Source organism: Eleutherodactylus coqui, chromosome 11 (genome assembly GCF_035609145.1).
Source record: "Eleutherodactylus coqui strain aEleCoq1 chromosome 11, aEleCoq1.hap1, whole genome shotgun sequence".
NCBI lineage: Eukaryota > Metazoa > Chordata > Amphibia > Anura > Eleutherodactylidae > Eleutherodactylus > Eleutherodactylus coqui.
The window spans coordinates 111,555,781-111,580,167 of NC_089847.1; the positions used below are offsets into that span (position 1 = coordinate 111,555,781).

The window sequence follows — 24,387 nt, forward strand, 5'->3', positions numbered from 1 at the left end:
TTAATACCATTTAAGCAGCATATTTACAATAATTGGCCACAAAACCAGTGCAGCCTTCACACTGTTCACAAATGTTAAACCGCTTCCAAGAATTGAACATGAACATTTTTTTTCCTCTGAAATACATGACAATAAGTGGATGTGTCATCAGAAAAATGGTTCACAGAGAGGATTCTGGGTGTTGTAGTTGTGGCATGTACCATTTGCGCATTAGATAGGTACGAGACTTATTCCAGAGGTAACTCTAGTGCCTTGGGGAAGGTAGAAGCGTGTTTGGTCCCTATGCATGTATATTGGCAGGCTGCCCACTTCTATTCAAAGCTGTAAAATAAATTAAAGTCTACAAAAAATAATTTTTCAATGCACCATTCAATAATAAAAATATAAAAACATCCCAGTCACTCACATGTACACACTCTTAAAATAGTAATATATTGGACTCCTATATCGCCCCTTAAGAATCAGACACAATCTTACAGGTTGAGGGAACAAAGCGGGAGCCAAATTTCCTTCCAATTATGGAAACCTTGAGTTTCGATCTACTCCGTAAGCCACGTGGTTGGCTGTAGAGTAAGAATTGTGTCCAACTCTATCTGTAATTACATTTCCCATGATGATAAGTTAAGATAATGAGAGTCCCATCAAAAAATATTTGAGGATGTGCAGTCTTGACATTGAGATGGAATAAGATACGACCCTCGGAAAACAGGGACAAAACAGGTGCCGGCATAGGTACAGACAATATTTGGTTTTCAGGCCTGAAACCAAAATTCAAAAACTTTTGTAGAGAAACTATAGTTTTGAAACTTTCCTTATTCCTAGACCTTGAGTCCCACATTTATTCTACAGGGGGATGCTAAAGTGAGGGCCACCTGGAATATCTTCTGAATGAAAAGAGATACAAGTAGGAAACTTTGTAGAGCACTTAGATGGATGGGGGAAAACTTTTTGGCACTTTAGTGGTGCCTGTCGGCCATCTTGGTGGCAATCATCTTTGATTCAGTCCAAGAAACCTCAACGTAAAGGGAGTCATGGGATATATGATTTAAAGGTCAAACTTCATCAGAAATTAATAGGTGCCGTCATTTTTTCAATACCTGCAACCATTTTCAAGTTATGGATAGATTTGAGCGAACATGCTCGTCCGAGCTTGATGCTTGTTTGAGTATTAGCATACTCGATGGTGCTCGTTACTCGAGCGAGTACCACGTCGAGTTCGACCCCTCCCCGTTTTGACCCCTCACCGCATTACCACTTTCTGCTGTGACGTGCCAGCGTCCGCACGTCCACAGCAGTATGTGGCTTGCTGGGGAGAGAGAGAGAGAGAAAAAAAAGCTCGGCATTGGGTGGGTCAAACACAAAAATGCTCGGGTCTCCCATCGACTTCAATGAGGTTCGTTACTCGAATAGAGTTCTCGAATATTACAAAAAGCTCGACTCGAATAACGAGCACCCGAGCATTTTGGTACTCGCTCATCTCAAGTTATGGATGATGTCAAGTTGAGTGTTAATAAATAGAGATGAGCGAGCCTGCTCGGACAAAGCAGTTACTCGAGCGAGCATCGCTCTTCTCAAGTAACTGCTTACTGGTCCGAGCGTGCTCGGGAGTGCGGGGGGTAGCGGGGGCAAGAAAGAGATCTCTCTCACTCTCCCCCCCCCCCCGCTACTGTCCGCCGCTCACCCCCGCACCCCCCAAGCATGCTCGGACCAGTAAGAAGTTACTCGAGAAGAGCGATTCTCGATCGAGTAACTGCTTTATCTGAGCGTGCTCGCTCATCTCTATTAATAAATTTATGTTGAATTATATGGTTTGGCTAATACTAATCACATGTATTTTCAGGTATCAGAAGAGATTGGAAACAGGAAACCCTGCTCAGACCACCAGTTCTCGGTTTGTCCTGGACACTACCAGTTTCCCTAAACTTTGGAATCAGTTTCCTGACAGTTCATATCACCCTGTACTTGTCTTAGGCTAGATCTTCACAGAGGCCAAACCTGACTCGGCTCAATACTGATTGGTGAGCCATGCAACTGTATGTTTTCTCCCTCAGTTCCAAGTGAATTGCCTATGACGATGACAATCACCATCACCATCAGCAGAATGAGATGACTAATGAATCAGTCAAGTTGCACGAAAACATGAACCACAAGTAAAATTGATGGAACGTATCAATGAATCCCTATGGAGTGTGGTTTCATAGAATGGCACATGTTATATCCCAACATGTTTTAACCAGCATATCTTATTTGGTCTTGAAAGTTTCAAATTGAGGTTTTCTAATTATCTCCTGTACATGACCACAGCATTCGACAGCGTTCTTTATAATGTGAATGAATTTGGCAAAGGGTTTGGTTTAGAAAACCCATTCAAAAACCCTATTAGGGAATTCTGAGTTCATTGAGGTGGGTCACTCATTCAAGAATATCTTTCACTACAGAGGACCTAACAGCCAATTGATTTGAATGTGATCTGTGCAATACTTCACATTCCCTGCGGAGGCGATGTAGGGGAATTCAGCACTTACTGCCAGGCTCCTGCTCAAATTACAGGTAATTGCTGGTTGGGCATGCAGTGATACACCCGCTGATAAGCTTTTCATCTTTCAACAAATCAGACAATTCCATTGAAGTCAACACATGTACTCCTATCATAGGTGTACACAGAGGTCTTGGACTCCAATGCAAAATATGTAACGGCGCCTTCACCTACCATGTGTGATTTATAATTCTGCTTTCTTCTCATGTGACAACAAGGCCTTTAGGTCCTCTCAGGCACCATGGCCCAAGTGTGTCTTTAACACCCCCTATAGCTCTTGGGCAGGGGCGTAACCATAGAGGTTGCAGAGGATGTGGTAACACTTGGGCGCTGGAGACTTAGGGGTTCCATAAGGTTTCTTCTCCAGGCCAGTACTATAAATGAAGCATTATAGTTGTAGGGGTCTTTTGCAGACTTTGCATTGGGGCCCAGGAGCTTCAAAGTGCTCTGTGGTGTATAGTAGGTGGCCCCTGTCAAGAGGTGCTAGGCCCCAATGCAAAACTTGTAACAGGGCCCCAAAGATAATGCTTTATTAACAGTACTGGTCTCTTGATATGGGGAAGAAGAACCTTATGGGCCTCCTAAGGTTCCAGGACCTGGGGGTGATGGCACCTTCTGCCCCCTCTATACTTACACCCTATAACTGGAAAGAGACTAGGTTAGAGTATTCTATAGTTGATCTATGCTTTCAAAGAGTCAAACTTGCTGCAGTAAATGGCACTTCATGTATTGACATGCCGTATGAAGATACATTTAATGGATGTTTAGGATTTTATGTTTTCTTAAGGTGCTGGTAATATTATTGCATGAAGTTGAAGAACTGCAGAATAAACTATGAACAGGCATCAATGCTTTGTCCCCTGAAAGGAAAATCAGTAGCTTTGACACCTCACCATACAACAACATTACGTCAATGATACCATTAAAGATTTGTAGCTCATGCTGCAGACCGTATTGCATCTCTGCAAGTTAAATAAGTACAATAAGGTTTATATACAGCATACGTATAGCCATTCAATTGACCAGTGTTGTCCAAGGTTCTCCGCAGGAAGAGCCACATTCAGTTTATGGGCCAAACTTTTATCCATAGGAGTCTATGGAGCATTCCAAGGAAATGAGATGTTGAAAGACCCAATGACCCCAAGGCTTCCAGCTTAACGGCCATTAAAATAGATGAACACATCTGTTCCTGTAGTCAGGTCAGCCGGCCAGAGTCCCACTTCTTCGTTAGTATTTTAGAAGTCCGCTGGGTGGATGTGCTGGAAGCTTTACATATAATACAGTAGATATATAAGTCTATTTGACCTCAGTCCTCTGCACCTACAGAGCCAGCTGAAGTTTGGTCATATTTCTTTGATGCATATTGTGATGTCGGACCAACTCATCAGACCTGGCAAACTTCTTCTGACAGCTAGGCCATCTGCAGCTGAAAGGCTTCTCACCTGTTAACATAGAAATGTCCAGTTATCATGGGGGAACATCAGTGATAATTGACTGCTGCCCCTGCACCACCTTACAGCTACGCCCCTGTGTTTGCAATGCATACGCAGAGACCATTTCATAAATGGTCCATAGTTATAGCCAAGTATTAACATCCAGGTAAAGGCCCGTTCTAGTACATTATCCTAACAAAAGTAATTGCAGACCTGAGCAAGAATCAAAAATAGTATTTATTTCCCTATGTTAATACTTAGTGGGGCTTCCTTTGGCCCTAATGACATCAGATCCCCCTTATGGTATACTTTATACTAATGTAGGATACACTTTAGCTGGTATTTCCCTCCATTCATCCTGCAAACATCTGATAATTTCTATCAAAGAAGATGCATTGGCCCAGCTACAATGGTCCAAGGAGCGTTGTCATTGGGCAGTTGAGCAATGAAAAATGTTCTATGGAGTGATAAATCACGCTACTTCATCTTCTAATCAGATGGACATACCTAGGGGGGGAAGGGGGCCTGGGGAATGCCTTTTGCCTGAGTGTGTTGTGGCATGCTGCGATTTGCCACGATTCTTCGCGGTGAGCCTATCTGTCCGATAGGCTCACCGCAGAGAACTGTCAGTTCTTTCCCCTGCTCCCTGGTGGCCGTGAACAGGGAGCCTTTACGGGGAATGAGCAAAATAAAGATGCTCCATGCGCAGACTGATTGCAGCTTGTAAACAGCGCTGGCGGGTCAAATGGGGAATACGATGCTTGGGCTGCAAAGGTCTGTAACAGGTGAGAATATGAATTGCGTATTACGTACACAATGTACACGCGCATAATACGCTGTGAACGGCTTCAATAAAAGTACATTGATTTTCATTATTCTATTCACACTTGTGTATATTTAGTGCCTATATTAAGCGCAATAAATATGCAGCATATTCTATTTTACTGCCCATTACGTACGTACAGCCCTATTGTTTTTTATGGGTGCATTTAGAACACAGGCATACGCAATTGTATTGCGTATTTACCAAAGTTTTTATGCATTCCTTGCATGTTGCTAGGAAACATGAGAAGAAAGTTTTCAAAAAAAGAAGAAACCAGGAAGCCACTGCATGACGGCGTGTGTAAAATACGCTATATATGCGCAGATAAAACCGCGACAATATGCAGAGATGTACAGTTCCCTGCGCCGGTAAAACACTGCGATTTGTATACAGCATATTACCATACGGTCATGTGGTAATGCTGAGGATTTTCTGCATTTTACCGAGGGATGGAGGGTTAGGGTTAGGGGTCGTTTCACAGTTAGGCTGTGAAACAACCCCTAACCCTAACCCTACATCCCACGGCAAAAGTCCTTCCATGCTGCTGTTGGCCCTCTGAGCTCTGCTGGGTTGCCACCCAATCAGAAGCAAGGGGTGTGGCAGGGGCGTTCCTCCATCCCAGCCCTGTCAAACCCCTAGCTTCCGGTGGCGTCAAGGTACACCAGTGCCTATGACCACTGAAGTCTGTTATTTTCTTAGCGGTCATACCGCAATAAATGAAACATGGCCGCTGCAATTCTTCTGGGATCAGAGTGGTGGAGACCACGTCTCCTGCACTGGATGAGGAACCACTTAAGGAGGTGGGTATGCCTTATTCCTTTATTTTACACCGCTCCCTACTCCTTAAATTATTTTGAATCATTTTATGCTGCATTGGTCCTCCGTTAGAATCCGGAGCTGCATTCATACTTCTGCTTACTGCTGAAAACATTTGACTGTTTATCAACAAACACCCGTGTTGCTCTGCATTCTGGGAGAGTTTAGGTTTTTTTGTTTTACACTTTCAAATCCCCCATGTAAAATATGGGCAGACACTGAACAAGCAGGAGGTGCCAATGCATTTTAACTCAGCAGCCAGCAAAATTGTGAATGCAGCTGTGGATGTAAATGCACTGTACTACAGACTGTTGTTACGGATCAGTACAAGTTAGTAAAGAAAGCTCTTATCTATAATGTTATGTCGATTCTCTGTTAATATTAGGACAGTACACAAATAAATAAATGTGAATAAAGGTTTACGCACTTGTTTTACCTGTATGAGTCCTGGTGTGTGTCTTCAGGTGGTCAGACCGAGAGAACTTTCTCTCACATGTTTTACATTGGAAGGGCTTGACACCTGAGGGAAGTAACATAATGTGGTTATTAAGAAGTATTTGCCTTTTATAGTACTTTTTTAGAAATGTGCAATAGAAGTACTTAGAGACTGGACTCATGTAGCTATAATAAAAAGTATGTGAACCCTTTGGAATTGTGGTCTGATTGTTATTCAAGTTTTAATTATAGACAGGCACAATCTAACTAAGCTGATAACACAAAAACAATTGTACCACTCATGTATTTTAATGAACACTTTATGTAAACCTCCACAGTGCAGGGAACCCATGAATTTAGCAACCTATAGCTCCCCCTTAGCACCTATACCAACTGTTTTCTTAAGCTGCAAATAAGACTTGCAAAATGTTAAGGAGCAATGCTGGACAATTCCTCCCTGCAAATGTGTTTCAGTTTATCAATATTTCTGGGATGCCTTGTGTGCACAGCTCTCTTCAGGTCATGCCACAGCATCTTGACTGGGTTGAAGTCAGGACTCTAATTTGGTTATTCCAAAACATAAATCTACTTCTTTTCCAACCATTTGTTAGCTGATATACTTGTGTGCTTTGGGTCATTGTCTTGTTCCATCATCCAATATCTCTTCAATTAGAGGTCTTGGACTGCTGCCCTTACATTCTCCTGCAAAAAGGTTTGCCCCGCCTTACAATATATTGTTCTCTAAATGACTGCAAGGCATCCAGGCCCTGAGGCAACAAAGTGGTCTCAAACCTCAATGCTTCTTCTACCATGCTTCACAGTTGGAAGAGTTTTTGGTATTAGTGTGAGTGTTCTTTTAACTCCAGATAGACAAATACACCACAGAAGGGGAAATATAAAAACATAAAAACAATCACAGAAAATGGCCATTACTTACTGACTAAGGGTGGCTTCACATAGGTACGAGCAAAAACACGCGTGTATGCAGCTGCGTGCATTGTTTTCAATAGAGCCGCAGCTGCTGCCCACGGCTCCATTAAAAACAATGCTCTGCCGGCACCCCTGAATTGTTTGTCATGGAAGGGCTTTACATATAAGCTCTTCCCTAAAAAACAATCATTTTAGTGTAAAAAAGGAAAAATTAAGCTGTCCGCCGCTGCCGTGTCCCCTGCGAGGATGAAGAACACATCTGCCGCATGCAGCAGATGTTTCCCTCACCCCCACTAGGTAAAAGAAGTCCCTTCTTCTACATCTGCCACATCTGTAACAGATGCAGCAGAGGAATTCTTCAATTCTCAACCGCAGCTGTCACACATGACAGCTGCGGTAGAGAATCCTGCTGCCGGCACCTGTCATTGGGTTTCAGGGAAGGGCTTTAAACATAAGCCCTTCCCTGAAAATCCAATAAAAGTAGTGTAAAAAAATAAAAATATATATATATACTAACCTCCCTTCAGCTGCCGGGGCTCAGACACGACTTCTGGCACTGTCCCCGGTGTCTGTGGTTCTGAGCTATCAGCATGCTGAGATTTAAAATCCCCGCCTGCTGGTAGCTCTGATTGTGATTGGCTGAAGCGCTCGTGTGAAGCCCCCCCAAGGAGTGCATATAGCTGCATCCTCTCACCATGCAGGTAGCTGACTACCAAATGAGGGAGCTAATTGCACCTGTGCAGGACAACGATGAGACAGCCACTCACACTGCCTCTTAATATAGAGGGGGGTGGCTGCTTGGTGTATACTCCCACACAGAGTGGATACAAAGTGGCAGACCATTCTGATACATGTAGTTCACTATGCAGACCAGCAACCTATTAATTGGTTTGGGGGCTGTATTATAACCTTGTATAAATATATATTGTATATATGTAATTTGTTTCCTTTCCTTCATATAAGCCTGAATATATAAGGCTCAGCTATGGACCATAATGTAGACTAGCACATTGTTGAAGCACAATGGTTACCTCTCTTCTATTGAGTATGAAGTCTTGAGCTCTAGAACCTTATCCTACAGGTCAGGATCATACAGCATATGTGCTATTCACTAACCTGTGTGTCGTCTTTGGTGCCTTTTCAGTTGATCTGAGCGAGAAAATCTCCTCTCGCAGTCTTTAAAATCACATTGGTAGGGTTTCTCACCTTAAGAGAAAACATGGGAGCATCTTGTATTTAATAGGATTATACAGTACCCTCATACCAGCCATGGTGTAAATGGTGGTATCTGCTCATAAACCTGCAAGTAAAGCCTATGCCGTGAGACACATGGAACTTTTAGAGAATGGTTCGGTTATGAATACTTTTGACATTGGGCCTAAAGCTAGAGACACAGAGCAGTATAATGAATATTGTATTACCTGTGTGCTTTCTACTGTGCATCTGCAAATGGGACAGCTTGAAATATCGCTTGTTGCATCCAGGATATGCACACATGAAGGGTCGCTTTTCATTGGTTTCTGTTGACCTAACTATAGCCGGGGTCACTCCTGGAACACGTCTTACATCCTGTAATAAGAAATGTTTACTGTTAAAATGACTACCGTTACACAATCTACCTGACCATCTGTACGATTAGGTTGTTTGTCCTTGCATTCGATATGTTACTTTGTCCATTGGAAGCTATGAGGTGGTATTGGTTCCCATTGAGGAGATCCAGCTTAGGTATGGAATCTTACAGGCAATGCTCCATGGGAAAAACATATGCAAATTAGCTGTTCTCCAGAGGGAAGAAAACTGTTTCTGCAGTGCTACCTGTAAGTCAATGTCCGACGCTGAAGAAACAGTTTTCTTCTTACTAAGGGTGCACATGTAGGCCCTCCGGAGAGGGGGTTTGTATGCAATGGGCCTGGAAGGTTAGACAGCTGTCACTTGCTGCAAACAGCTTTCAGCAGATATCGGCTTAACCTTTTAAATGGCACTGTCAATTCAGAGTCCAGGGGTCCCCCTCCTAAAGGCCCCCATGACTAACATGTATTTCTGCCTACTAAGGTGGCCCATCTTAATAGAATGTATTGCAGTTTATGATATAAGCAAGCAAACAATCGCAAGTTCAAGTCTATGGCGACTGAAAAAAAAAATAAAAGCAGTGAAAAAAAAGGTTCTCTATTGTAAAAAAAACAAGGATGTTGAAGGTTTATTCCCTCTTTTTCCATATTTACAATTAAAAAAATCAAAAAGTAAAAAAATAAAACATATTTGGTATCGCCCCATCCATAAAAGTCAGATATATCAAAACAATGCATTATTTATTCCGCATGGTCAATACTGTCAGAAAAAAATAAATGACGCCAGAACTGCGCTTTTTTGGTAACCTGTCGGTAACAAAAAAAATGTAATATAGGGCAAACAAAAAAATGTCTGTACTCCAAAATGGCACCAATAGAAACCCCATGTCATCTCACAGAAAACAAGTACCGTATATACTCGAGTATTAGCCGACCCGAATATAAGCTGAGTCAATAAGTTTTACCACAAAAAAATGGTAAAACTTATTGACTCGAGTATAAGCCGAGCTAGACTCGAGTATATACTAGGTAAAGCGGTCAGCGCTGTGTAAGTAAGCGCTGTGATTGGATCAAGCGCCAGCCAATCACACCCGGCGCTCCATAAACCAATCACTCCCATTGAGTGATGTCATCCACTGAATGGCTGTGAAAGATCGAGCGCCGGCTGTGATTGGCTGGCGCTTGATCCAATCACAGCGCTTACCTACATAGCGCTGACGGCGGGAGAATTGAAAGCTGAGCAGGGAGATGACAGCGGGAGAATTCTCAAGCAGCTTGCCGCACCGCCGGGGAGACTATCGCGCCGGGAACACAGATGCAGGCTGGGAAGTAAGTATTGAGGGTTTTTAGTTGTTTTTGTTGTTTGTTTTTTTTTTACCTCACTTGAGTATAAGACGAGGGGGCTTTTCAGCATAAAAAATGTGCTGAAAACCTAGGCTTATACTTGAGTATATACGGTAATTGTAGTACAGTAAAAAATAAATAGATACATTTTGTATTGCTGTAATTCTACTGACCCGTAGACTAATGTTGCCATGTCATTAAATAGTACAATTAAAAATACAACTTATCCTGCAAAAAACGAGCCCTCAGATATCTACATCAACGGAAAGATAAGCGAGTTTTGATTTTTTGAAAGTGGGGAGGAGTAACCAAAAAGTGAGAAAAGGGCCGCGAGTTTACATTGATGGCTGGGTAGCAGGCGTCTGATCCCTGGAATCCCTTTACTGATCACACATTGACATAAGAGATACCGTAAACGGACTTTTATTTTTTGAGCGTTTCCAGCATTTTATTAAATATATTAAAAAATATATAATAAAATTTACCCAAATCTTCCGTATGGCAAGTAAAATATGCAATTTGAATTGTTTTTCTATCAGAAGGTCCCGAGTATGTTTGGACATGTTTATGTTATTTATATCACCCTCGCACCATTGTGTAGTGTTACTATGTAGCATAGGCTGTGACATTGCTTGTGCTGTTTGTGTTGTTTGTTCTCAGTTGATACAATGTTGCGGGTCATTATGTTTTGTGTAGATTGATGACAGCAGGGATTTTCCTGTAAGCAGCCTCATTGTTCCTCTGATGAATGTATCTTTATATATGTAATCTATGTAGTCTATGCTGTTAGTCCACCATCGGGGCTGACATGCCGTCGTTTTTTTTTTGTTTTGTCTCTGCTTTGCCTTGCTCTGTACGCATCTGAATCTATCTTTTAACAAGCAGAGTTTGACTCTGAACTTCTTGAGTATGACTCTGCTAGTTTAGTGCCACTCTAAGGTCATCTAATTTGTAGTGGTCTAACTAAATTATTTACGAAACAAATTGAAAAAAACATGGCATTAATTGAGTTCTGGGGTCTTACATGGTAGTTTACAGCAGGGGTTATAATTAAGCCATCCATATAATACTCATGATAATCTGAGGATTATATTAATCTAATCTACTCCCATGTATGTTTACCACCAGAATACACGAGAGAGAGTATGATATCGCCCTTATTTTTGGGTGAACCTGTCTATATTTTATACGGACCCTGGACTACTGGGGAAATCCGATTGACCAGACTTTCCATTTTGTTTGCATCTATAAAGCCTAAACGGATCCTACATAAATGATCTTCAAGCGTTTATGATCGAGCTTGTGATAAGTGTACTCCTTCAGATCTCTGCTATTTTCTATCTAGCGGCATGATCGTTAGCCATCCTCTAGTATAAGGCCTCATGTCCACGGGGAAAATCAGGCCCGCTACGGATTCTACATGGAGAATCCGTAGCGGGTCCCTCCTGCCCCGCGGACATGAGCTCTTAAAATCAGGATTAACTGACCCGCAGCGGACCGGCAAATCTTCTCCTCTTCATGGCCAGATCTTCTTTCTTCGGCCAGCGGATGTGCTCGGCACGCCGGCTGTGCGCCGGGCACATCCGCCGGGCTGAAGAAAGAAGATCCGGCCGTGAAGAACAGAAGAACTTTCCCGGTCCGCTGCGAGTGAGTTATTCTTATTTCAGGTCTCCCGCGGGGACGGCTCCTGGAGGCTTCTATTGAAGCCCATGGAAGCTGTCCGGATCTGTGGGAGACCCGCACGAAAATGGAGCATGTCCATTTTTTTTCATGCTCCATTTTTTTTTTCATTGACTTTTATTGACCATCCGTGGGTATTTATCTACCCGCGGGTGGTCAATGCATCCCTATGGGATGCGGATACGCATGAGGACATGAGGCCTAACAAACTTGGAGTGAATCTTAGCCCCTGAGGAGCTCACCAGTTGGGCGAAACGCGTTGGGAATTTATAGGGCACATATTAATATATATTACGGTCACTTTTGTGACAGACTCTGAGAATTGTACACAATCTTGGTTAACTCAAACCCATTGTTATGTGTGACTGGTTGTCAAGATTCAGGTTTGTTTCTCATGGATAGCAACCCTGTACATAAAAAATGAGTTGTCAGGGTTACTAATCTGGATACGCAATCGGACAGCGTCTATAATCTTTCCCTTCGGGGAGTATTAAGTACCCAGTATCCCTTTAGGTATACATGTTTGTTTGTTTGTCTATTCATAGGTTTTAATCTAGTTCTAATAAAAGTTAAATTTTAGGATTATTAGTCTGTAGGTCCAATCTGTTAGTTTAGATATGTAAACGGCTTCAACCTGGAACCCTGAATATATTCCTCAACCACCCTTACGAAGGGAAATGTATTTACAATGACATTTAGTAATCTGGAAATCTAATTTACTCAAATATTCCCCAATCACGATTTAATCTGAAGCCAGCCAAGGCATTCACAATGTGATGGGAAGCAGAGTTGGTCAATGATGAAGAGTGTGGCTGAAGGCAGCGTTAAAATCTCCTTGAATCACTGAAACTTGACCTGCAGTGGATTTCCCAGAACATCAAATACATAATCATTTTGTGGTTAAACTGATACAATTGCGCAATTTTTGCACAATGCGAGAGTGAGTGAAGATGCAGAATTACAAACCCAATGATTTTCAATGGTTTCCTTCACATTTGCGATGTTTTCACTCATGTTGCGATAAAAAAAAATGGCGGCATGACCTATCCTTCTGCGTTTTTTATCTCCCATGTTTCCCTATGGCGCCTCCTTTTTATCACATTGCAAAGTATAAACTTTCAATTTTTGTGCAATACGTTTTTAATATCAGAATAGCCGAATGCAAACGGCTGAGTCGGATTCTGACTGCAAAATTTCGCAGCGGAATCAGACCCTGTGCCGCGGCATTGACCCCGCATACCTGTCATCTTGTCTCCTTTCTGCTCTGCGGATGTGCCGGCTGGCGCGCCGCCGCACATGCACAGTGCAGAGAATCAAGCCAGCGATGAAGTGGATCCACTGCGACTCGCCGCAGGACGGATGGCTTCCATTGACTGCAATGGAAGCCGTCCATGCGAGTCCCGCACTAGAATAAGATGTGCTGCGATTTTCCCCCGCAAGCGGAAAAATTGCAATTGATTTCCGCTCGTGGACATTGAAAAACGTTTTTCCATAACATGTCTTTGGGTAGTATTTGCTGCAGGATCTGGAGGCGAATGCTTGCTCCGGATCCCGCAGTGCAAATACGCCCGTGGGCATTCGGCCAAGGTCCTATTGACTGTCACATTAAAAAGTTGCGGCAAAATCGTGAAATAAAATGGCGAGAAAATCGAAAGTGGCGGTGAGGTTTTTGCGAGAAAAAGCAGCGCTGACACTCAAAATCGTGGGAAAAATCGCGATTGCCAGTGTGAAGAAGCCCCAAGAATTAGCAAACTGGAGTTCAATGGAGCCTGAATTTAAAGGGGTACATGAGGCAACACCAATACACTGTGCTAGGCCTAGTGCATGCTCTCAGGGGGCGGAGCAAGACGCAGTGACTCTGTAGGATTTCCTGTGTCATGTCCCATCTCCTAAAGCCCTACACTAGGCATAACCCTTTAAAGTAAAACTTCCCTTTAGCAAAGTTAACTGGTAAGCGCCAACCTAAATGTGAAGAATCACTATTTAAAGTATACCTAAACTTTAAGATAAGTTTTTTTAATAAGCTGCCATATGTGTGTACATGAGGAAAAACACTATTTCTGTCCATTATATGACTTCTATTCTATATTCTTCACAAGGTTTCCCCTCTGCAGGCTCTGTCTCTAATTCTCTGTTTTCTCTCAGCTGGTGTGTGTAGACTAGCTGCTATGATGCGTCTCTCATACACTGCACCCATAGAAGAGAGATCTGCTCCCCAATCTCTATTTCTCATACACAAAGAAGCAGCAGGTAGGACATTATATAGAAATGCTGAGCAGTGTAGATGTGATTACAGTAGCTGTGAAACAGTAAAACACTGAGGCCGGCTTCACACAGGCGATAAAATCGTCTGAGATTTGTTGCATTGCGAGATGCACAAATCACACACAAATATGAGCAATGTTTTCCCGCATGACACTGTAATGCGATGCTATGCGGAAAACAAATTGCAGTATATTTTATCTTGTGTGTGATCTTGCATCGCCCATTGTTTTCAATGGGGTCAGGGGCAGCATCGCACCATGTGCAAAGTGCATGCGATGCGAAGTCTCCCATTGAGAACAATGGGTGGTATGATGCGAGAGCATGCACAAGATAGAACATGCCACGGTTTGGGAGCAGGATTCACAGCCCAATATTGCGCTCGCCCGTGTGAAGTTAGCTTTACTGTTAGCTGCAGCAGCATCTGTGTGTCTCTCTGTCTGCTTCATTCTCATTCTTCATTCCCCTCTATCCACCACCCTCCATCTTCATAGAATTCTTAAGGTAGCATGTAATCTGATCTCCCAGTGAACTGTTAGTTCGTCTTTTAGCATTTTTTTTGGAGTGATCAGTTTAAGAGGGAGAGGGAAGGATAAAAGGAGTAGAGAAAGAAGAAAGATACAATACAAAGTTTCTTATATTTCTCTATACTATTGTTTTATGCAGGGATTTATTTTAAATCTTGAGCTATCTGGGCTATCACGACTCACCTTCCAGCCGGCGTCTGTGTCCCCAGTGACGGTCTCCCTGGCGGTGCGGCAGGCTGCTCTGTAATCACAGTTGGTGCTCGATGAACCATTCGGAGCCATTCAGTGATGTCATTCAATCACAGCGCTTACTTGCTGGAGGCGGGGAAATTCAAATCTCCGTTTACCAGAGAGAGATGACAGCAGGGAGGATTACAGAGCAGCCTTCGGCACCGCCAGGGAGACCATAGTGGGGAACACAGACGCCGGCTGCGATGTGAGTATTGCGTTTTTGTTTTTTTTTACCTAGTGTAGCTAGCGCTTATTTTCAGGGGAGGGCTTATATCTCAAGCTCTCTGAAAATCAAAGTAGGGCTTATTATCAGGGTAGGTCCTATTTTTGGGGAAGCACAGTATAAGTGTAAGAGTGCTTTCTCTCTTTGGTGGGTATTCCATTTTCCTGCTCTGTTTAGGGAGCAGGAAAGGGGAATCCCCTGGCTGAACGGGTCCATTTCAGGACAGAACGGAAGAGCACCGAAAAGACTCCATTGGGGTCCATTTGGTTTCCGCTCAGCTGTCCGGCATTTGGCCGGAAGAAAAAATGCTGCATACAGAGCTTTTTCTTCCGGTATTTGGTGCCGGATCTGAAACAGAACCTCCAACCGGAGGTTCCAATGCAGATGTGAACCCGGCCTAACGCTGATCGGGAGCACAGCGTCTCTTACTGAGGGCTCTATAGTGGTAGTATAAAACGGTACTTGGCATCAAGGGCTCTGTAGTTAGCACAGGAGCATTTGAGTTGCATTATGGTTGGCACTCTTATGGAGGCACTGTGATACTTGAGCAATTTGTCGCAGGAGCCTATCCACACTACATCTGAATGTCCCACTTTTGCATGGATGATGGTGATGCCTCTGATGAAATACTTTGATGTTAGCTGTAGACAACTAGGCTGGTACTTATATAGGAAAAAGACATGCAGGCGAGGGATAAGCTGGAGGTCCATGAAGCCGGTCCAGGCGCTCTCTCCTGTCTAACAGTAAGGGTATGTTCACATGTGATGGAAACATTTGCAACAAATCCATCTTGCATGTTCCTCAATCTGATGAGCACCCAATCTGGGTGGAGACCCTCTGCAAAAAAATTGGCCAGGAACCCCCTCCAAAGTAATAACCATGTATTACATAACTCCAATAAAGCAATTGTCCCTTTAAATAATTACTAGTAACATACATGTCAGTCCCAAAACAGGGATTTAAATGTCCGCTTCTTACTTGTAAGCCTCTGAACATTCCATGCGTGTGTATCCGGTACTGACCCCCGCAGCTGTATAACATTGGAGTGCTGTCATTTTCATAGGTCGTCCCATGACTGGAAACAGAAAAACATCACAGAAAACGGTGTCATCTTAAAATACACAATAGTAGTTCGCATTTCCTTTTTTTTTTGCGTGCAAAAACTGCTATTTTTCTGTGTCTTGCACAGGAAAGGCTCCCATAGAAGTCCATGGGAGATGCACAAATGCACGCACAAAATGCAGGAGCATCTTCAATACGCTAAGCAATTCCGTGAAAAGCAGAATACATCTGGACATCATTAGGCTAAAAAGCCTTTTAAATCGGTGCAGGGGTGTTTTGCGCACACATGTGGACAGGGCCTGCATGCGCATAAAGTACAGTACAATGCGCCGATATTCGCGCAAATCAAAGTCGCTCACTGTGCAGATACCTTGCACTGAAGCATGCGTAATCGTGCATATGTTCGTCTGAGGATACCCTTACACTGTCTGAGGGTGCGTTCACTAAATTTCCAGTCAGATGGAACCGGTCGCAGGGTAAAACAACCCATTTTTCACTAACACCACTAGTGCGAGATCAAAAAATCGCTACATGTCCTATCTTTAGGCGATATCACCCATTAGTTTCTATGTGACTAAAGAAAATTGGCATCGCGCTCACATGTAGATGCGATTTCTGAAAGACTATTCAGCCTAATGCGATCTGGATATGTTCTTTTTCCCGTGGTTTTGTGCATGTTCTTGCGTGTTGCGTGCGATTTCTGCACCTCCCATAGACATCTATGGAGCCCTCTGGTGCACAAATATGCAGAAAAATAGAGCAGGTCCCAATTTTTTCCGTGCACACAAAAAAGCAAGTAAGAATAAACCCATTGAAATCAATAGGTTCTATTCTCTGTGTTTTGCGCACCCGTGCAAATACGTCCGACTGAAGGAGCCCTTAGAGCCCTGCATAGCACTCCTAGGGCTCCTGCACTCGAGCGTATGCATGGATACACTTATATAAATAGACGTGATCGCGTGCTTTCGTGCGCATGCCCGTACATTTTGCTGTACATTTTTATTCTGCTGGGCCCGTTCACATTGCCACAGGAGGCAATCCCATATTTGAACCGGCTCAGCAGTCTAATTAGTTCCTGGTGTTAACAATTAACAGTGGACAATTGCACAGTTACGGATTTTGTGCGGACGGGGTGCGTATTTGTGCACCTTCATAAACTCCCACTGAGCCTCGGGGGCACAAATGCGCACAAAAATAAAGCATATCATTTAATTTTTTGCCCAACAGAAATGGTGATGGAACCCATTAAAATCGGAGCGTTCTATTGTCTGTAGCTTGCGCAAGCAATTTGGCGCGAGCGAAGACGTGCACAAAATTGCCCATGTGCAGAAGCCCTAAAAGTGTTATACGGGGCTTTTATGGCTCTTAGACAGTCTTATACTCCAGTGTGCAGGACTTGTGTTGAGTGACCCAAACCTGTTTCAGGTAGAACTTTGCTAAAAGCTTGGTTCGGGTTCATGCCATACCAAAGCGGTTAACTTAGACCAGAGGCGTAACGTGAAGCTGCTGGGCCCCAATGCAAAATCTGTAACAGGACCCCTAACTATAATGCTTTATTCATAGTACTGGGCTCCCTATATGGAGAAGAGAGGCCTTAACCCTTTCCAATCCAGTTTGTATCCTGGTTTTCCTAGGGGGCTTACTCTTTTCCTGCCGTTATACAACGGCGCTATCTGCTGGCAAAAGCTAGTACTGCATGAGGTGACACGCTGGATAGGCTCCGACAGCGGAGAGGCTGGCAACATACAGTAAGAGAACCCCAACGGGTGTCGTCCAACATCGGAGCTGTACAGCCTTAAATCATAAGGCAATGGATTGGAAAGGGTTAAGGGGCCCCCAAGGCTCCAGGTGCAACCGCATTCCCTGTGCCCCCTATAGTCACGCTAGTGACTTTGACCCAAGACTGGGTTCCACTGGTTTGGTTTGGTCAACACTAATCATGAAGAAAGATTGTATTACGTAGTAATACGGCAGAAGGGGGATTTTGCAGAACGCCTAAGCTGCATGAGGCTCATGTTTATGGCCGCTGATACTAGATGAGTTGAACTGCGCAGCGTAACTCTCAGCCAAACAAAGACAGATAAAAATGTTGGCTTGATATCTTGAAGATGAGGCCATGTCTCGGACTGATTTTCCACAGATTCTACAGCTTTGGACTTAAAGGAAAGAACAAAAGCTTTCATCCTTTCCTGCAGGGCTGTATATCATCCATACAGATCCTGCAAACATGCTCAGGCCAGATACTTTTGTTGGTAACAGCCTGTGAACTTTTAGATGGGCTGCGTTCCATTAATTATAAGGCTGAGGTTTCCTATTAATTCTATTGTGTTCTATACAGCAGCCATTCCTTACAAATAAATTCCCATTCTTATCCTCTATGTTGAGAGTTCAGATATTGGTCAAGGTTGGTTCATTTCCTTACTGGAGTCCTTCTAGAAATACAAATCAATATGTAGAAAAATGTAAAGAGTAACTGTCACATTGAAGAGGCAGACAACATAGTATAAAGCATGAGATGCCGAGTAGATCGATATATGGGTTTGTGGGAAAATATAGCTTGTAATAGGTTAATCTAAACTTCAGTTCATTCTGGGCTTAGGAGTCCAGTGGGCGGGACCATTTACTGTTGTTTCTGTAGGACCGCCCACTGGACTCCTAAACCCAGAATGAGCAGATATTTAGATCAATTAGTTATAGGTTACTTTCAATATTTTCATACAAAACTATATATCAATCTGTTCAGCTCCTCCTACTCTAGAAGATGCTGCTGCAGTTTAAACATTGTTTTCAACGTGACAGGTTCATTTTAGTATAAAGATGCTGTAAGACTGGATTCATGTGGGCAGTTTTTGGTGCAGTTTTCAACAGCGGAGTGGATAGAAAAGACAGGTGAAGTATAAGGTCTTTCCTTTATACTTATAGATCTACTTTAGCTTTGGCTCAAAAAACTACCTCAAGAACTTCACCCAAAACTGCAACAGAACTTGTATCAAAAACTCCATGTGTATACTACTGGCTAAAGATAACCCGTAGGAAATGTCATAGTTCTAGCAATTACTTTTCCAAAAAAGCTCATTATCACACAAGACTTTCTACCATGGTGGATGATGTAGAGTGATGTTAACCACAGGGGTGTAACTATAGAGGATGCAGGGGATGCGGTTGCACCCGGTCCCAGGAGCCTTAGGGGGCCTATAAGGCCTCCCTTCTCCATATAGGGAGCCCAGTACTATGAATAAAGCATTATAGTTGGGGGCCCCGTTCCAGATTTTGCATTGGGGCCCAGGAGCTTCAAGTTACGCCTCTGGTTAACCACATACATTGCACCCACCTGGCTAAGATGGCCACATACGTAACATACAGTACAGGCATAGAAAACCTATCTCCTTTGGAAAGTAAGGATCAGACACATTGAAATCCAACATGTCGGATCGTTCTTGCCCCCAATATTTGCATATCTGTCCTCAAGGGGAGAGTTAGGACACCAGTGGTTAGGATTAGAGATGAGCGAACGTACTCGTAACGAGTACTTACGCACCCGAGTACCGCCATTTTCGAGTACTTCAGTACTCGGGCGTAAAGATTCGGGGGGCGGGGAGAGCCGCGGCGGTGCGGGGGGAGCAGCGGGGAACAGGGGGGAGCCCTCTCTCTCTCCCTCTCCCCCCCACTCCCCACTGCTACCCCCCGTGCCGCCACGGCGCCCCCCGAATCTTTACGCCCGAGTACTGCAGTACTCGAAAATGGCGGTACTCGGGTGCGTAAGTACTCGTAACGAGTACGTTCGCTCATCTCTAGTTAGGATGAATTTGGTTTAATGTGTCTGACCAATTATGACCTGATTCATATCTCATGATCGGTTGTACTCATACAATGCAGATCTGGACCATTGCCTGAGCAAAAAATTAGATTTTTGATAAAACAGCAAGGGTGGAGTTTTTCCTAAATACACTACAAAACGCTGAAAATTCCACATCAAAATCCATAGCCTCCGTGTGGATTTTGATGCAGAATTGAAAATGGCTTAATTCTGTTGGAAATTCTACATCAAAATCTGCAGGTTTTGAAGCAGAATACTGCAGCGGCAAAGTAGAGCCGCGTTCACACGGCCGAGAAACTTGCGCGAGATTTGTGTGCTGCGAGAAGCACAAATCGCGCATGAATATGTTCGCCTGTGCTATGTTCACACAGTCAAACAAAGAAGATATACCTCCACAGGAAATGTATGGAATAATGGATGGAAAGTGGAACTTTCTCTATATGACTCAGAATAAGAGACCATACCTGTCTATGGCGGATGTCCCGTCCTGATAAGAACGCACCCGACCCACGATCCTCGGCCATTCACTCTCCCTATGAGAGACAGAAGCAAATAACTAAGTAAGAATACAACTTCCACCAATAACCACAGTATTTAGCTCGAGATGAGCAGGGAAAGAAAGGAGACCAAGATCCAGCTCTGATTCCAACAACCATCAGATGAAGACTGAGAATAATCAGTACAGTCAAGAGAGGAATAAAAGCTCTCCTTAATTGCTAGGCAGGTGCAATTGATAGCAGAACACTCCCCATAGACACTCCTGGCATTGCTAGACAAAGCGGAGAGGAAAATCCAAGAGAGCACTAGCATAAACCAGACCTCCGTGAACGAAAACCAAAACCTGCCGCAACACTAAGGGCAAAAATTCATGCAACCTGAGTGAATGCTTAGACTGCAGTGTCTGTATATAGTAAAAACTAAATATTGCAGACGACAAACGGTACATAATTTTTAATTAAACCCTATTTCACAAATGATTGTCAGCCTAAAATACATGCATTTAACTGAAAAAAAAATTGTCCACAAAAGGTATCCATAGTATGTAAACATCCATTGGTGGAACATGTTTAGTACAATATATATTCAAAATGTGCATTTATGCATAAGGGTATGTTCACACGGTGGATTTTTGGGTGGTTTGTGGCATGAAATCCATGCCAAATCCCCTTACAGCACCAGCTCATTCATTTGAATGGAAAATCTGCATTGCTGTCTTCATGAAACAGATTTTTATGCCATGGATTTCAAATCCGTGTCATGGAAAAATAAGAAGTCACATGTCACTTCTCACACTACTTAATATGGATCTGCAATGGAAATTTCACATGTGGATTTTGCCCACTGACAAAGATAAATCCTTGTGTGGATTCGCAGCTCCTAGAGGAGCAAATCTTTGCTGCGGTTTTGGAAATAGAATCTGCATATAATAATCTGGCGGGACGAAGGTTTCTACATATACACTACCGATCAAAAATTTTAGAACACCTCAATTTTTTCTGTTATTTTTTACGTCAATGAAGTTCAAGTCCAGAAAATAACGTGAAATTGTTCAAAGGCTCAAAGTAAGTTAAAAACATAAAAATATTATGAATTTTTATCTTGAAACACAGCATTGGGGCTTATTTACACGAGCGTATATCGGCCGCCGTTTTCACGTCTGGCCGATATACGCTACCATCTGATGCATTGGATTCCAATGCATCAGATCAGATGGGCAATTTTCTGCCGTGTAAAAGCACCCAGCTGGCCAAGATAGCGCATAGGAGTGCTTTTTGGCCAGGCGCTTTTACACCAGCCGGGACAGATATCTTTCCCAGCCAGAATATGGCCGCTGCCATAGACTCCTATGGGAGCCTATGACAGCTGCCGGAGAGGGGAGGTGGGAGGGAGTTTAGCAGCTAAGAAGCGGCAAGGGGGCGGAAAGGGGGATGCAGTTTAGCAGAGCTTAACTGTATCCCAATGGCAATCCGGGCTTGGCGTATATGTGCTGGGTCGGGGCCGTCTGAACGGGCGCACAAACGGCCTTCGGGCATACACCTACGCTTGTATGAATAAGTTCTTAGTCTGCATTTATGATTTTAACCTAAGTGTTTTGTTAGGGAACATATAAAGAGCAGCTGCTCTGCAGCACAGGAAGCAAATTATGGTTTCAAATTGGATGCAAACTATTCCTACAGGTGTCTCAACTTTTGTAGATTACTTTCAAACTCTCTAATTCTATATAACCAGTGTTGGAACGGACTGCAATACAATACTCTCCAGGGCACAATTTAGACAGTTTTGCTCTTAAGGACAGAGCACATTGCTATCATAATGGCAAGAAAAGGGAAATTAACCAAAGAAGACAGACAGGCCATATACGTTTTAGATGTGTAGGTCTGTCCTATAGAGAAAATTGCCAAGAACGCCAAGCTGGCAGTCAGTATAGTTTTCATCAAAGGGCACTTGGAAACTGAAGGAAGCTCTGGCAGACCAAAGACCACTACAAAATGAGAGGAGAAGTTTTTGAGAGTCAAGTGATTGGCGCCTCACTGCCCTAAATTTTCAAGTATAGCTTAGTGCAGTTAAAAATAAACAAATTTCGATTTCAGCTGTGAAGAGAAGACGTCTATCTGCGGGTTTGTCAAGCAGAGTAAAGCTACTACTAAGATTGTCAGGACCAAGTAGCACCTCCAGTGGAATACTGAAGAGTGGAAGGTCTTATGGACTGATGAATCAAAATTTGACATATTTGGTGGATCATGGAGGGTTTTGTATGCTGTCGACTGGTTAAGAGGATGGTCTGAGTGTGCGGCACCAAGTGCATATGTAGACTTGTTTTTTTGTATGGATTGCCTTTGTGTAGGAGCTTCTGCCTGCACTTTTCCCATGTACTCCATTTACCCATCTGTCCCAGGTGGTTTTAGTGAGAGTATATAGCTAGGTATCAGAGCTGTCCCATTCACGTGGAGGCTTTTTAGCCCAAAAAGAGGTGTCTTTAGTAGAGATGAGCGAGTATACTTGCTAAGGCCCATTACTTGAGCGAGTAGTGCCTTAGCCGAGTATCTCCCCGCTCGTCTCTAAAGATTCGGGGGCCAGCGGGGAGCGGCGGGGGAGAGCAGGGAGGAGCGGAGGGGAAATCTCTCTCCCTCTCTTCCCCCCGCTCCCCGCCGCAACTCACCTGTCACCGGTGCCAGCAGCCGAATCTTACTCGCTCGAGTAATGTGCCTTAGCGAGTATACTGGCTCATCTCTAGTCTTTAGAGCTAGTTACTCATACATTAGGGTTCACAAGACGGGTGGGCACACACACATTTGATTAAATTGTGCGCTAAGAACCTTGAATTTTTCATGCTGTTAGTATAAATGACAATTGAGCATTTGTATGCAGATTGGCTTGCAGCAGGGAGGCTGGAGGAGATTTTAGGCTGCATAAAATCCTGAACGATGATCGTTCAGTGTAAACAGCAGCCATTCAGTACTGAACAGCCACTGTGTTGAGTGAATGAAGAGGGGCGGGGGAGAGCAAAGAGTGAAATCTCCTCCAGCCCCCCCGGCTGAGCGAACCAGCAATACTCGCTCCTGTGTGACAGAGCGGGGCAAGTATATGCGGGGATGAGTCTCATGCATCATTTGCTTCCCATTCGTTCCATATAAATGGGCCTTAAGAAAAAACCTTCACCGAAGAATTGGATTCTCACAGACGTTGTTGATTCGGGATGCAAATTAAGGAAAACTATTTTAATAAGGATTATTGGTCGTGTGAAGGTCCTAGCCCAATATGAATTATATTTTTGGAATTGGGCAGGCCAGCTTAATAAACACACCTATACACATTGAGGATTGCCCCTCGGAACACCCCCAAGCGGCATATTTGCGTGTCTGGTTATGATTTATGTGTCATCTTTGATATCGTTGAATAGATAAAATCATGACCAAAATTTGCCAAGCATATATTCCCGATCAGAGGATCTCCTGCAGAGGAGATGTAGCCGAAATGGGGAATTAGGTTTTTTCACAGGGATGTATGCATTTACTCCACTGCTCTCTGAATGACCTCAGAGGGGGCAGGTGGAGGTGTGTTCTAAAGAATTTTTAAAACAAGGGGTTCAGAGAGACCCAGTTGACCGACCTTCAGAGATATGCCACAGCATAAGTACTTTCCTGTTTATTTCCCGTGACTCCACAAAAACAGAACCTAGGGCCGAACATCCCAATTCTGGTATCCTTATTTTATTTTCTCCTTGTTTTATTTTAAGCACTGTTTATTGTGTATACCCGGAAACTTTATCTCCACTGTAACATTTTTTTCTGTATATTTTGTATATATAAGTATTTAGCACTGCTAGTCTTTTTTAGAATAAATCTAAAAATATTAAAGCTCCTGCAATGTATCAGGAGCAAATCACAGCAGAGGACTGGGAGGAGAAGGCAGAAGTATTCTTTAACTGCTTCTTCCTTCTCTCTTGCAGGCTACATAGAGCTTAATGAGTGCTATGTAGTGAATAGAGAAAGCGAAAGTATCACTTCCGCTTGTTGACCCAGCAATCATGTGACCATCGGAAGCCCCCTACCATGGCAGAGCTGCAGGGTCCTAACAGACCCAGATTAGCTCTATTAGGGACTACTGTCACACTAGGGGATGTTTTGCCCTGTAACAGGGGCTCCTATGGATGCTGCTTCTATGGATGCCCCGGCTACAGTGGAGAAGTGTGAAATTAA

At 43.5% G+C, this 24,387-nt stretch overlaps 1 protein-coding gene across 4 annotated transcripts in view; it reads right to left on the reverse strand.

Annotated features, from left to right (window-relative positions):
- Positions 1-3,856: 3,856 nt before the first annotated feature.
- Positions 3,857-24,387, reverse strand: part of WT1 (WT1 transcription factor) — a 53,259-nt gene continuing 32,728 nt past the window's right edge. For 2 of the 4 annotated variants that reach the window (XM_066582237.1, XM_066582239.1), the window contains 5 exons: positions 15,787-15,883; positions 8,395-8,542; positions 8,090-8,179; positions 6,036-6,128; positions 3,857-3,978 (listed from right to left, as the gene is read on the reverse strand). In XM_066582237.1, coding sequence (XP_066438334.1) covers positions 3,857-3,978; positions 6,036-6,128; positions 8,090-8,179; positions 8,395-8,542; positions 15,787-15,883 — 550 coding nt within the window. Of the gene's footprint in view, positions 3,979-6,035; positions 6,129-8,089; positions 8,180-8,394; positions 8,543-15,786; positions 15,884-16,240; positions 16,247-24,387 lie in introns of all 4 variants that reach the window. The other 2 variants (XM_066582238.1, XM_066582236.1) reach the window with 2 other exon arrangements.